Genomic DNA, 14,072 nt, shown 5'->3' with positions numbered 1-14,072 from the left:
TAATTATACTGACTCTAATTGATCACTCTCATCAGATGTTGGATGTTATTCTACCCTCTGTAGATGAAGGTGTTGCTGCCTGAGGTTGCGGCGGGGTTCCCCTTCCACCACTCATCGCTCTCTCTTTCCACCAACTTCAACTTCTCCTCGTCATTCTTCTTCTCCTCCTCCTCCTCCTCCTCCTCTACTTCCTCCTCTCCTCCTCTCCCCCCATTCTGACAACTCCATTCTCCCTCGTCTCTCTCCCTTCTCTCCTCTCTCCCTCTCCCTCTCTTTCTTCCCTCTTTCTCTACTCCCCCTCCCTTTTTCCCCCCTCCCACCATGGAGTGGCATCCACAAGACGACCAATTGAGGCAGTTGGCCTTCTGTCTGCGAGACTCCCTCGATGGGATGAATCGCATCGCCCAAAGACAGGCCGAACAGGTCAGTAACGTCCGATGTTCTCCTTGAGCCATCGTCGGCTCCCTCGTGCTCGCACCGCATCCCCTCCCTAAAAACCTTTTTCTTCGCGCCCCTCTAACATCCCCACAGATGCTCGTCCAGGCCACTTCCTCCCCCGACTATGTCAATTACATTACCTACCTCTTCTGCACTCCGCAAGTCCCCGCCGCTGTCGGGATGGGCGAAGACACCTATGGCGTCGTCCGGGTCGCCGCCGCAATGAACCTCAAAACCAAAATTCGCTTGGCATACTCGACCATTCCCCCGTCCTGTCTGTCTCATATCCGCTCCGCCACCTTGATCGTCCTCCGCGACCCGAACCGTCAAGTTCGGAACTCCGCTGGCAGCATCATCACCGAGTTGGTCCAACAGGCCGGTCTGTTGGCGTGGCCCGAGGTCCTCCACGAACTCTTGACGCTCGTCGACAACCCCTCCGGCGACGTCCCCGCCCTCGCTCAAGAGGCCGCCATGTCCGCCCTCGCCAAGGTCTGCGAGGACAACAGTAAAATCCTCGAGCGGGACTACCAGGGCCAGTGCCCCCTGGATGTCATCATTCCCAAACTCCTCGAATTCACCTCCAACCAGAGCTCCAAGGTCCGCACCATGGCCCTGAGCACTATCCATATCTTCCTCCCCCGCCGCCCCCACGCCCTGGTCGCCTCCATGGATCTCTTCCTCTCCCAGCTCTTCCAGATGGCCAACGACTCCAACACCGAAGTCCGTCGCACCGTCTGCCAGACCTTCGCCCAGTTGGTCGACTTCGCCCCCGAGAAGCTCATCCCCCACCTCGAAGGCCTCGTCAACTATATCATCATGCAGCAGCGGAACCAGGAAGACCCCGAGCTGGCCCTGGACGCCGCCGAATTTTGGCTGGGCGCCGGGGAGCAGCTGAAGCTGCAACAGCCCCTGGCGCCCCACATGCCCAAGATCGTGCCCGTCTTGCTCCAGAGCATGGTCTACGATGAGGATGATGCCATTCGCTTGGCGGGCGAAGGCGACGACGCCGAGTTGGACGATCGCGCTGAAGACCTGAAGCCCCAGTTCGCCAAGGCCAAGGGCGCCCGGCTGGAGACGACGAAGCCCGATGAGCAAGCCAACGGCAACGCCCCCGCCGAGGACGAGGGCGATGATCTGAGTGAGGGGGAAATCGAAGACTCCGAGTTCGGGGATGACCCAGAGGACGAGTGGACCCTGCGCAAATGCTCCGCCGCCGCGCTCGATGTTTTCTCCAACGTCTACCACGACCCCATCTTCGAGATCATCCTCCCCTACTTGAAGGAGACGTTGCGCCACGAACAGTGGCCGAACCGCGAGGCCGCCGTGTTGACGCTCGGGGCCGTGGCGGACGGATGTATGGATGCGGTGACCCCACACCTCCCGGAGCTGGTCCCCTATCTGATCTCGCTCTTGAATGACCCCCAGCCTGTGGTGCGGCAGATTACCTGCTGGTGTCTGGGCCGCTACTCCGAATGGGCCTCGCATCTGACCGACCCCGCCGAACGCGCGCGCTTCTTCGAACCGATGATGGAGGGCATCTTGCGTCGGATGCTGGACGGCAACAAGAAGGTCCAGGAGGCGGCCGCCTCTGCCTTTGCCAGTCTGGAAGAGAAGTCGGATGCCCACCTGGTCCCCTACTGCGAGCCCATCCTGAGACAGTTCGTCCAATGTTTCGGCAAGTACAAGGACCGGAACATGTACATCCTGTACGACTGCGTCCAGACCCTCGCCGAGTGTGTCATGCAGGAGCTGGCGAAGCCCCATCTGGTGGAAATCCTGATGCCTGCCCTGATCGATCGCTACAACAAGGTGGCGGATCAGTCCCGGGAGCTTTTCCCTCTGCTGGAGTGTCTGGGGTACATCGCGGCGGCGTATGGGGATGCCTTCGCGCCCTTCGCGCAGCCCCTCTTCCAGCGTTGCATCAAGATCATCTACGAGAACCTGCAGGAGTATATGGCGTCGGTGAACAACCAGGCCATCGACGAGCCGGACAAGGATTTCCTGGTCACCAGCTTGGACCTTCTGAGTGCGATCATCCAGGCGATTGACCCGCAGAAGAGCGGCGAGCTGGTGGCCAACTCCCAGCCTCGCTTCTTCGACCTCCTCTGCTTCTGCATGGAGGACCCGAACTACGAGGTGCGCCAGTCGTCATACGCCCTGCTCGGGGACTGCGCGATCAACATCTTCAGCCAGTTGGAGCCTTTCATCCCCAATATCATGCCCACCCTCGTCCGGCAACTCGACCTCGACCTGATCCGGGACGAAGAGCGCCACACCGGGTTCAGTGTCCTGAACAATGCCTGCTGGTCGTGCGGCGAGATCGCCGTCAACGAAAAGGCGCAGCTGTCCCCGTACCTGGACAAGCTCTATGAGGGCCTGTGCATCATCATCAATAATGAAGAGATTATCGATTCAGTGAACGAGAATGCGGCGATGGCCCTGGGCCGGCTCGGCATCTGCTGTTCCGAACAGCTCGCCCCGCGTCTGGGCGACTACGCCGGGATCTTCCTCAAGTCGATGAGCCGGATCGATTTCACGCGCGAGAAGGCGTCGGCGTTTTTGGGCTTCAACCAGGTGGTGATGAAGAATCCACAGGCCATGGAATCCAGCCTGGTGGAGTACTTCCAGGCGATTGCCTCCTTCCCCGCCAAGTCCCTCCACCAGGAAGACTACCGCGATATCCAGGGCTCTTTCCAGCAGGTAAGTACGGTTGATGGAAGTGCGTTGGGACTTGACTGACTGACTGGGGGTATAGGTTCTGCAAGGCTATAAAAACATGATACCCAACTTCGATTCCTTCCTCTCGCAGCTTCCGCCCAATATCCCTCAGAAACTTCGTTCTGTATACCAGATTTAGATCTATATTCGGCATTTGTTAGTGACTGATTGAGGGGATTTCAGGCGAAAGGCGCATAAAAACGCATTGCATTGCTTTCTTTCTGTTTATGTTGACTTCTACGGACGGTCCGGGTGCGCGTGCCTCGGTTGGTGTGCTGAACATACAACGCGACCTGGACGCCCCGGGGTTCTGTGAATTTTCCTTGTTTTGACTCGCAGGCGATGAATGATTTGGTGTGAGTGACGTGATATGAGAACCATGTCTGGCCACCTAATGACCGGTGTGCTTAAAAGTACGCGAAAAGCAACATCTTGGCGATCTATGCCTGGCAATAGGTAGTGCATCTACAGGATTTGCTTATATACGATGGATGATGGAGGACGGGAGAGGATGGGCCTGGTGCCGTGCGGCCCCTCCAGTAGTTGATAGACCTAGGAATAGTACCCCGATTAGATAGATATCCAAGTGAGCGTTGTTTCTTTCTTCACGCTTCCTTTCGTGTCTGGGTTCGCATCGTATCTCGCATCCCCTGCAAGGGTCCTGCAGCCGGAGGGCCGACATCCCTCACTGCTGCTGCTAAGTATAGCAGCACTTCGCATACCATACCTCGCATTCAGCCGCAAGCTACCCCTGAAACTCGGTTCTGGGAAAGCCAGTGCCAGGGTCATTGTTGGGCTCTCAGAATATAACCCAAACAAGCCAAGCCAAGAGGCCATCTGTCCATGAACCAGATATAGCCCCATCCTGGAGGTGACTTGGTCAACCACGAAGCGTCTGCAAATTTCGCATCTTGGGACCTATCTCGGAAAGATCCACGGCTGATCGGTCTATGTGTTCCTTGGGGCACCAGCACACCGTCCCGACATTTACGGGGGGTACCTTTTTTTGTTGAGCCAGTCATTCTGCGAGAGGACTTTAATCATCCTTTGGTAGCGGTTGATTTGGGGGCTGAAAGGGGACGGTAGTGGTACTGGTACATACGGACTGTGGAGGACTGCGGCGGGCAGAGCCGACGCACGTCTCCCCATCCTTTTCCTCCCCCCGGCGGTACGGAGAATATGTATTATTACAGTTTTACAGCGTACGGAGGATGCAGTGCAATGAACTGCCATCACCAATGGGCGATGGAGCAGCATACCATCTCGGCAAAACCGAGGCGTGACGGAGGCATTTCCCGATTGGCGGGGGACTGTCTTCCTCCCGACGTCTGATTAGAAGGGGGGCCCCCGCGGGCCATCGTGAATCGGGCAATATCCAGTATGGTCGTGGCTTGGCGGGGGGGAGTGCTGAAGGATAACGTTATCGTGGTGGAGGCGATGTTGACAGCCATGTATGTATGCATCAACCATAATGGACGTGTTATTGCAGGGGGGGGCCTCTGGCCATTCCCTCCCACCGGTGCCATGATCGACGGGACGGGGGGATATTCCTCCCGGGGGTGTGTATGCTTGGGGGGGACCTACAGAGGGACGTGACTACGGTGACTGGTCGTGAGTGGTCGAGAAGGACGCGACCCGATGTATGTTCGGTCTATCTATCTGTCCGTCTGTATGTCTGTCTGTGATGGAATGGAGACATCAGACATCCATCGCCTGGGGTGTCAGGTCTGGCCATCGGCCTGCATGGAGACAGCGAGTGGGAGATGCAGGGGGGGGGGGAAGTGAATGGGAGCCCCAGGCTGATCGGGAGGCAGAGACTGTCACATTCCATCGGAGGAAGGAGTCAACGTTCATACTGATGCCTTGCAGGAGGAGTGCATGGGTATGGACATGGGGCATGGGGATGGCATTCTCGCTGTCAGATCGGGCGTATCACACCGACGCAGTGACTGGCTGGGCTGGTGTGACGTGAGGAATCAGCTCTGCGGTCGAGAGGGAGCAATGCTCCGATGCAGAACGCAGGTCGGGGAAAAGGGGGGGGGGGGTAAGAGGCACATGGCAGCAGCATGTCTGTGTGACGAGGAAGTCGAGATTGACAACGCTTGGAGGAAGTACAAGTTGGATGTATGAAATTAAAGTTGCCCCAAAAATAAATTAGCGGTGACCCAGCGGGGCGCCCGCGCTAACCGGATGCGGTGGCATCTCGCGAGGCCCTGCTTAGCGAGACTGGGGACTGGAGCCGCTCTGATTGGCCGGGGGCCCCGTGGTCTGCGTCCAATGCGGAGAATGACTGCCGTCGGCTCATTGGCCGAGCCACGCCGGGCGGGTCGGAGATGCCCGCCCGATACCCGATGGGGTTAGCGGGGCATCTTGGACCCTGCGAGGTCAGTCCAGACTGACCCTTCTCTATACCAAGTTTCATCGATGGCGGTTGCCTTCCTTCCACCGTCTGTCTGGCTTCTTCTCCTCCTTCGCCCCCCCTGCCACACAACCGTCATTTCAGCAGAAACGTGGCATGAGGCTTTTGTGCAACCAGCCCATGCCGTGCGATGCAGGTCGAGTCCAGGACCAGGCTGGCCTTTCGACCTATCCGGCCCGCAGCCCCGGTTAGCCTTTTTAACTCGTCCAGATGGGTGCTTCTTAGTCGACTTTAGCTTAACTCTATGTCGGACGCCTTAGATTGACCCGTTGCGTTCTGAGTAAGAGGAATCATCATGACATGGATAACGGATGATGGGCTTTTTTTTTTTTGCACCCCCTACCCAATGCGATTAAAATTAGCGAAATCTGACAAGCGCGAGCTCTGTTTCATCCGGCTCGCTGGGAATGTGTAACCTTCGGCAACCTCGGTGTCTGTCCATCGGTTGTTTTCTACCTAGCCGAGGAGTTCTACGCATACTTCCTTTGACACACGCCTAGTTCGTAGCCTACGTGAACCCTCCAGCACTCCCGTCAAGGGACCCTCCAGTAGGGCTCCGACGCCCCACGGCCCGCGGCTCAGCCGCAAGGATTGCCTCGAAAGGGAACGGAGGGTCTTGTCCTTGTGACGGCCGAATCGGTGGGACGTTCGTCCATGTCAAAAGTTCAGTGGTCGTACCATTAGGCAGTCTACAACGAGGTGCAGAAGATCCCTCCCTCCAAGAGAAGGTTTCACGGCGCCCGCGCCCGCGCCCCGATCTAAGCACTTTAGACTCCTGGCCGGACGAGCCATGGACCAACCCGTCCTAGCGCCGTCGCCGCTCGACTAATAAGCTTGTCTGTTGCGCTTGCCAAAGGGGGGGCCGGGTCCCTTAAAGCCCCCTCCCTTCTCTTCGCGCCAGGGTCTACCGGCTAGATGGTCGTTTGGTTTCTGCTTTGTTTAGGGCTTTCGTGCCCGCTCGGCAGCGCTGCGTGATCTGGGCGTCTGGGCTTGCCGGAAATTACTGCACCGAGGGTTCTCCGTCAAGGCGGCGGGCTGGGTGCAGGCTGAGCGAGTCAATTCAACCCAACCAACCCATCTCATCTCACCCGTGGAATGGGTCGATGCGGGGGATCCCAGCAAGGGTGGTTGTGGGATTTGATTGTGTTTTGGACTGACCTGACGCATAGGATGCTCGGTTGACATTCCCAGATTCTGGAGATTCTGGACAGGGTCTAATCTATCCAGCCAGGGAGGGAGGAATCTATCGGGAGAAGCATGACGATGATCTTGATTATTGCAAGCCTCCTTAGCGTCGGATAAAAACGGCGCACGCGGACAGACCTTTGCAGAGCCGTCTTTAATGGTCAGATTTAGTTTATTTTTTTTTTAGTTAATAATTTTTTCCTTTTTGCAGAAGTATCCACCAGAGATGTGGAAAAAACTTTCCGACAGGGGTTGGTTGACGGAGGGCGTTTTTGCCTTTCCTTTCCTTATATTTCCTCCTGAATAACGAATTGTCTCCCACCAACAGGGTTGATCCTAGTGGGCAATAAGGTTGTTACATGACCATGAGGTGGCCCTTGACATTTCTCGGGGTGGGTTGTGCTCTCAGGCACCATGAACGGTGCGCTCAGTCCGCCTGGCTGGGAATGTCGGGGGACCGCAAGAAGTGGCCGCCTGATTGGCCTGTCATGTCACACAGTTGGGAGACCACGAGGCATCGGCAAAAATAAAACATGCAAGAGGGGGAAAAAGCAATGGCAGTTTTTTGTTTCGCTTCCTCCCCCTAGCTTGGCGGCATGAAAGGGGGCAGTCCGTCTGGGTGTTTCCTATGCCGGTATAGATCCAGAGACAGGCAGGATGCGGACTCTCACCGAGTGACCAACGAGGAGGTGGCGATTGACATTGAGGGAGGTTGTTTTGGGGTTAGGGAGGGCTTAGTGAGGCGATCATCCTCACCAGGAAAGAGACCGAGATCTCCATCTAAAGATGTCTGGAGAGGAAGTCGAAAGGAGAAGGACTGCATGCCGCTCTAAGCACGGAGGAGACAGGAGCATACCTAGGTAAAGCACAGACAACCATGGTTTTCTATACCGATACCAAAGACTTCCTAGGGCTTCCTTCCCCTCTTCTGCAGATGGTCATCATTGGCTACACCTTCCACGCCCATCGATGACAGCCTGTCGACCCAACGAGCTAGCTGTGTGTCATGGAATCGGGAGAACCACAGAACCAGCTTGCACCGTTGGCTTGGTTATGGAGAAAGGCAAGCCCCACAGTGACTTTTTGTCGCCCCGAAGGGCAGTTCTTCGGCCGACTCCATCCGTCATGATGATCCTCCTGGGCCCTTGGATCGAGCTAACGACGAAGCTAAAGAAGCTACAGACCCTGCCTAGACAGTGAATTGGCCTCGAGAAGTTCATCGTCACCCCCCTTGCTGACCCTTGCTCCGGGCTGATCTAGTGACCGCCACGGGGGGTAGGGGGGATTAGGTTGTGTGGCACTTCGCTTAGGGAGATGACTGAGACGTTTGATTTTCCTTTTTTTCTTTTCTGAATTTACGCTTGGGACTTGTCTCCAGGCTGATCGGGGGGATGGCTCTCTCAGCCACGAGCCAATCTGAAGGTCTCCCATGGTTCATCCTGCAGCTGGTCAGAGAGACGGTGGTTTGGTTGGATTCTTATTTGTCCCGTGCCACCCACTTAGGCTTTCCCACCATCTCGGGCGGGACCAATCTGAGAGAGAGCCAAGAAGTGAGTGTCTGAACGAGTTTTTTGGAGGACCAGATGGATATTTTTGGATGTGGTCCGTCCATGGACGAGGTGAATGGAATGGAGGTGCGCAGCACGCAGTATATACGGAGCACGCAGTACTGGGAATGGACTCATAGACGAGAGTGGAAAGAGCCAAAGGAAAGAAATGGGAAAGCAAGCAGGTGACCACACTAGACCCGATGGGGAGGTCTGGAATGACCCCGTGGAATCCGCTCGGTTGGGCTAATCCAGTCATCTACAACTTCCATTTCTACAGCAGAAATCCTCTAAGAATAGTCGTAATCTAAGATTACCCCCATCTTACGGAGGCTCAAAATCACGCCTCGCCAGCTCTCCGCTGTCTAGGAGATTTTGGATCATACCTAGCATCTCTTCCCTGGCGATCAGCATCTGACCCATCCATCGCTGGGCGAAAACACCGGAACTTACCTTGCTCCCACCGTAATTAATTCGGTCTAAGAAAAAGAAACCTTTTATTATTATTATTTTTATTATTTTTCCCCTAATCTAGACGGTTCATTCCTAGGGCGTGGATGACTATTATAGTCCTATATTATATCATCTCGTCCTCTCCTCTTCTCCATCTCTCTCATCCTTTCCCTCCCATCACGCCTCAAGACTAGGTACCTAGGTAACCTGCTGCCTTTCCATTTATATCCTCTCCAGACCCTATCCTTCGCCCCTTGCAAATCAGATTTCCCCGACGGTTCCCTTTCCTTGCCGTTTTCTCGTATTCCCCACGTGCATCCACCTTCTTCACTTGCTGCTGGGACTTTGGGGGCTGCGGCTCGAGGTTATTTTTGGACTCTGCAGTTGGCGCGACGGATCGTCGTTCGATTCTACCTCCATCCACTCCGTCTCAACGGAGTATTGACTCTATCTATATATATCCTCTCGACCTTCATCTCTCTTCATCTCATCCTCTCCAATCCACCTTCAACTACTCCCCACTACTCCCAACTCGCCGGCTGGAGCACCTGGTCTCCGCTGTTTCCTTTCGTCCTTCCTTTACTTCTACATTCCTTCCTTCTTCTTCCTTCTCTCCTTCACGCAATGGCTGGTCCCGGTGGTGGCCCTCCTCGCAAGAGTCACACCAAGTCTCGCTTTGGTTGCAAGACCTGCAAGCGACGACATATCCGTTGCGACGAGACCTTCCCTCAATGGTCTGTATCCCCCGTTCTTTCTATCCAACCGGTTCTAAACCCAAACAGTCGCAATTGCACCAAGCACAACTGCCGGTGCGACTACATGGACGTGGCCGCCGTCCATGATGAATCTTCCGCCGCGCGGAAGATGCCTGACCTTCTCATGTCCGCCGAAATCGAGCTGGAGATCAAAAACTGGCACATTGCCGGAGTCGCCCCGTTCCCCGAGCTCGTTCACTTCCCTCGTAGTGCCTGGAACAACCTGTCCCGCATCGACCTCCGTCTAGTTCACCATATCATCGGCCTGTCCATCGATCTGCATCGTCGCAGTCTCAGTGATTGCACCATCTGGGCAAAGAAGATGCCAACGTAAGCGGTCCAACCATCACCCTCGTTTACCTCCTTACTGACCTATCTAGTTTCCTCTCCATTGCCATCTCCCACGACTTTGTCATGCACTCCATCCTGACGCTTTCTGCCTCGCATCTTGCCTGGGTCACCCGAAATAAGGAGACCAAGCAACTTGCCTACCACCACCGCGGAATCGCGATCCAAGGACTGCAAAAGGCTCTGAGCGCCTTCTCGCGAGAGAATTGCGACGCCATCCTGGCCGCGTCCATTCTCCTTTCCTGGCATGCTTCAGAATGGTAGGATTCTCCATCGGTCCACCAGGAACCAGAAACTGACCCCCCTCCAGGCAAAGCTGGGCTTCTCTGCAACAAGGTCTCACCACCGTTCTAAACTCGATGCATCCCATGTGGAAACAGGAATCCGAACTCGCCATCTTCCTTGAAAACCAGCGCTATCTCGGATGCACCAATGCGCCCCTGCGCCCCGGCTACCAGTTCCACGATGATGACCTCGTCAGCCTCGATCAAACCATCGTCGCCCTCCAAAACGCCCAGAAACAAGTCGGCCACAACCTGGAGCACTACCGTCGGATGAGCGAGCTCGTGGAGTTTGTGCGCCACTTCCGGAACGACCTCCTCTCCCAGGCCCCCGAACAGGCCTTCGAACGCATGCAGCCCCTGCGACGTTGGCTGTTCTGGCTCCCGCCTGCAATGCTGCGCGGGGGCGATTCCGACATGGGTGCTCTGGCTATCCTCGCGCAGTTCTTTGCCGTTGGCGTTGCCCTCGACAGTCTGTTCCCCGACTTGGGTGGCGCCTACCTGGGTCCTCTCTCCGTCGGTCCTATCGAGGAGATCTACCGGGTAATCGTCACGAGAAGCGCCACGGACCCATTCAACCCCGAGTTGCAGCTGGCCTCCGCTCTGATGGACCTGCCCAGTCACATCGTCGCCAAGTACAAGAGCCGATTGCAGTGGTCCCCGCGCACATCGATGGATCACTTCACCCCCCCTCCACCGAGCCCCTACCACAACATCCAAGATTACCGCGTGACATCCTCCTCTTCTCCGTCTTCTACCTCCGCCACTTACGCTCCTTACACGCCACCGCTGCAGTCTCCTCCCGCCGTGACGATCGCGAGCTCTCCTTTCGACATGACTGGGGCCTACGTGACGGCTCCCGGACAGAGTCTTTACCCGCCTTCGCCGCGGTTACTGTCCGACCACCGCGAGGACCTGTCAGACTACAGCCACGCCGGCTCGCTCCAGCACTCCCCCGCGTTCCCGCCCCCGCTCGTGGACGAGATGGCCTGCGGCCTCTCGCGGGTTGACGAGTCCCTAGGTCTGAACCTGGATCTTTACAGCGGGGTACCCGACCCCGTGATTGGGGGATATGACACTCCGGAGCCGGTCTGGTCGGACCGTATCTGCGTCTGAGTAGGCTTTTCTCTGAGAAATTTTGCCTTGATTTCTCGATTTCTATTTATAAAACATCTACGATTGGGTTACGGAAGCATGTGATTGGATTGATTTCATATGGCATGGTTTGTTTTACTGATTGATTTGCATGAGCTTTGGCGAATAGAAACGGTCGGGAACTGTTCAGATACCTCTTTCTCTGTGTCTCTCTCTTCGCATGGACTGCGGAATTGTTTTGGATTGACTGATCTATTGTGATTGTTCTTTTCTGTGTTTGTTATTATGAATTGTCTAGTCTGGCCACGGACAGCGAGCGAGAACGAAGGAAACGATTGATTGCGCGATACCACGAAAGGGATCCTTCCCTCCATAACCGATACCCTGAATGGATTCGACTGGCGTTTGATGTTATTATTAGCTTACTTTGCGTGTGGAGCCTGCCCTATGAATTGAATTTCTCCGATCGTATGCACGGGTCGTATCCATGCTTAGTTGGAGCTGAAGAACGCTGATCGGCGGTGCTATTTATAGTCATGAAACCCATCTGATACTGTAGTTAGGTATGGAGTAGGCGAACCTAGTCAATCTCGTACCTGACTCCGTCGCAGTCTTCATGCTTCACCACGTGCCGCGAGCTATATTTAGCCCCATTAAGCTCACCTGCGACTGCTATACTTAGAAACCCCCATTACCCCACACTCCACCTTCCCTTCTTCAACACAAACAACCTCCATGACATCAGTCGAATCTCCCTCCCTTTCCACCGTACTCGCCTCGCTCCTCCCACCCCCTGAAGGAGGAAGCTAGGACTCCGAACCAGCCCCGTCCCTCGTCCAAACAATCGCTACCATCTCCACCCTCCTCCCACCGCTCTCCCCCTCCATCGACCCCGCCACCGGCACCCGCCTCATCTCCCACCCAGACTACCACGGCCCCGCGCACCTCAACGTCTTGGGAAATGTCTACCTCGCAGCCGCGACGCGCTGCTTTACCGAGCACGCCGCGCTCGCCCTCCGCCTGGATCACGTCGCCCTCGACGCCGCCATGATGGACCTGTATGTCCGCAGCGAGAATCTGCTGCGCGCGGGGCTCGCGGAGGGGTCCGTTACGTGTGCTCCATCGACAGGAGAAGCCTGCTGTGGTGTATGTGCGGGCCATCCGGACGCGGTCATTCTGGCGGGCTTTGCGGAGGGCGAGGCGCTGTTTTTTGAGCCGGAGGAGTATGTTGCGTTGTTTGGGGATGCGTCTAGTACGGGGTCCAGGTTTCAGTGGGTCGAGGAGGAGGGGCGGAATTGTTGTTTTGCTGAGCAGGCGAGCGTCGAGGTGGTTAAGGCGGCGTTGTAGGCGGGTTTGTTGCTTGCAGGTTCGTAGGTATGCTGCTTCAGAGTCGTCTTGAAACGGATTGACTAAGAGCCTTTGAATTACCCGTTTGAATCCCAGAGTGGGTTGAATCTTTGTCTGGCAGCATGAGTAGATTCTTAGCTGTCCAGTATATCTATGACAAAGGTTGGGGAATTGGTTATCGAGTAGAAGAGCTACAGCGAAACATAGATATAAGCAACGTCTAATGTGAATGATTCAATGAGATAAGGAAGCAACAATAAGAAAATCGATATTTAAAACTTGCTTCAAAACCTCATCTCTGTTTGCACCGGTTTCGTCTCACGTGACCGTACAGTATTCTCCAGATGCTGCGCCTTTGTGACCCCTATCTTAGGCGTACGAAGTGGTGGTCTACTACCTGCTACCATTGTCCACTGGCCAAACTGTATGTAAATTGCTCCGTACACCTAGAAAAGCATTGCTCATGAAGCCTAGTTACAATTATTGACAACTTGCTTTTATGTCCCGGGTTGTTCAGCGAAGTTGCCGTCGCCTGTGCAGTTGGCTAGGCTATCCCGTTCCGTCTCCCTACACTCAACATCAACCAGCAAATCAGAATGTGCTGGACTCGCCTTATATCTTGATTGAATACATCGACAAATCGAGAGGCAAGATGCTCTCGGAGTCCTGGGAAGAAGGGAGCAAGGATCCTAACTTACGCAAGACGCTTTAACAGTTTCCTGACAGCTTCCTGACAGCTTCCTGACAGCTTCCTGACAGCTTCCTGACAGTTTCCTGACAGTTTCCTGCTAATTTCCAGACTGTTTCCCGATAGTTTCTGGCATTATCCCTCACACATTTCTCACCTTTCTGTCGGAAAGCCCCACAATGAAGAAAGAGCCGGCAAAACCTAATGACGACAACTGTCAATAGGTCGTCAGTTAGTACTTTTCAGAAGTCCACCCGATTCAAGGCACCCAGTAGATGGTCTTTTGTGTGTGCTGACCGCAGATATCCCGCGTTGTGGGCAGGTGCGCAGCAATTTTATGGCCCTATCCCCGTCCACCCAATCTGAGCGTCTGCGTAACATGAATGCGCCCCAAACAGCCGGGGGGGAGGGGGAGTTTGTATGAAGAAAAGGTAGTTCTGATCTAATAAAAAGTGCCGACAGCGTTTGACGCAGACATTTCATGTATTGGTGCATTGGCTCTTGGGTTCGTTTGATGCAATTTGTCTCTAAGCGAGTAAGCCTATCTTGCTCGCGCATGACACTGCCTTTTATTGTTTGGGCCGTATTGTCCCTCTTGTCAAGTATATATTTCGTTGTGCAACTTGGACTCACGAAGTATCGGACCTAAGACGCGCAGGAAATACAAATACAAAAGCAAACTAGCCTTCACCATTCTGGTAAGAAACCAGTTCCCTCCCCCCCCCCCAAAACACTGGAAATGCTAATGGTGCTTCTAGGTCGATAAGATGTGCTTTCAGAGACACAAGACCCCCGTTA

The 14,072-nt window shown here is 55.1% G+C and overlaps 4 protein-coding genes across 4 annotated transcripts; 3 read left to right on the top strand and 1 right to left on the bottom strand.

The window, feature by feature from the left end:
• Positions 1-170: 170 nt before the first annotated feature.
• Positions 171-3,285, top strand: BDV59DRAFT_23320 (putative importin beta-2 subunit). The gene is made up of 2 exons (XM_073696015.1): positions 171-423; positions 532-3,285. The coding sequence occupies exons 1-2, from the start codon at positions 322-324 to the stop codon at positions 3,175-3,177; spliced, it is 2,748 nt and encodes a 915-aa protein (XP_073548493.1). The 5' UTR covers positions 171-321; the 3' UTR covers positions 3,178-3,285.
• Positions 3,286-4,015: 730 nt separating this feature from the next.
• Positions 4,016-4,364, bottom strand: BDV59DRAFT_177043 (uncharacterized protein). Its single transcript, XM_073689547.1, has one exon. The coding sequence runs from the start codon at positions 4,303-4,305 to the stop codon at positions 4,144-4,146; it is 162 nt and encodes a 53-aa protein (XP_073548492.1). The 5' UTR covers positions 4,306-4,364; the 3' UTR covers positions 4,016-4,143.
• Positions 4,365-9,384: 5,020 nt separating this feature from the next.
• Positions 9,385-11,260, top strand: BDV59DRAFT_192886 (putative C6 transcription factor RosA-like; the record flags this gene model as incomplete). The annotated part of the gene is made up of 4 exons (XM_073692123.1): positions 9,385-9,494; positions 9,543-9,845; positions 9,896-10,123; positions 10,174-11,260. 4 exons carry the CDS (start codon positions 9,385-9,387, stop codon positions 11,258-11,260), a joined length of 1,728 nt encoding a protein of 575 aa, XP_073548491.1.
• A 1,708-nt stretch (positions 11,261-12,968) lies between these two features.
• On the top strand, positions 12,969-13,356 carry BDV59DRAFT_177038 (uncharacterized protein). The gene is made up of 2 exons (XM_073689546.1): positions 12,969-13,010; positions 13,061-13,356. The coding sequence occupies exon 2, from the start codon at positions 13,086-13,088 to the stop codon at positions 13,296-13,298; it is 213 nt and encodes a 70-aa protein (XP_073548490.1). The 5' UTR covers positions 12,969-13,010; positions 13,061-13,085; the 3' UTR covers positions 13,299-13,356.
• The last annotated feature ends 716 nt before the right edge of the window (positions 13,357-14,072 follow it).

This window comes from Aspergillus ambiguus, assembly GCF_047715705.1.
Source record: "Aspergillus ambiguus strain CBS 117.58 unplaced genomic scaffold BDV59scaffold_13, whole genome shotgun sequence".
NCBI lineage: Eukaryota > Fungi > Ascomycota > Eurotiomycetes > Eurotiales > Aspergillaceae > Aspergillus > Aspergillus ambiguus.
Note: the sequence above shows the minus strand (reverse complement) of the source record. Positions and strands in the feature narration are given on the sequence as shown.

Excerpts from the sequence above, each read along its gene's own strand:
- BDV59DRAFT_23320 (XM_073696015.1), top strand. The coding sequence starts at position 322 with ATGGAGTGGCATCCACAAGACGACCAATTGAGGCAGTTGGCCTTCTGT. Across the intron at positions 424-531 it reads CCCAAAGACAGGCCGAACAG|ATGCTCGTCCAGGCCACTTC; the intron begins GTCAGTAACGTC and ends ACATCCCCACAG.
- BDV59DRAFT_177043 (XM_073689547.1), bottom strand. The coding sequence starts at position 4,305 with ATGGGGAGACGTGCGTCGGCTCTGCCCGCCGCAGTCCTCCACAGTCCG.
- BDV59DRAFT_177038 (XM_073689546.1), top strand. The coding sequence starts at position 13,086 with ATGTCCCGGGTTGTTCAGCGAAGTTGCCGTCGCCTGTGCAGTTGGCTA.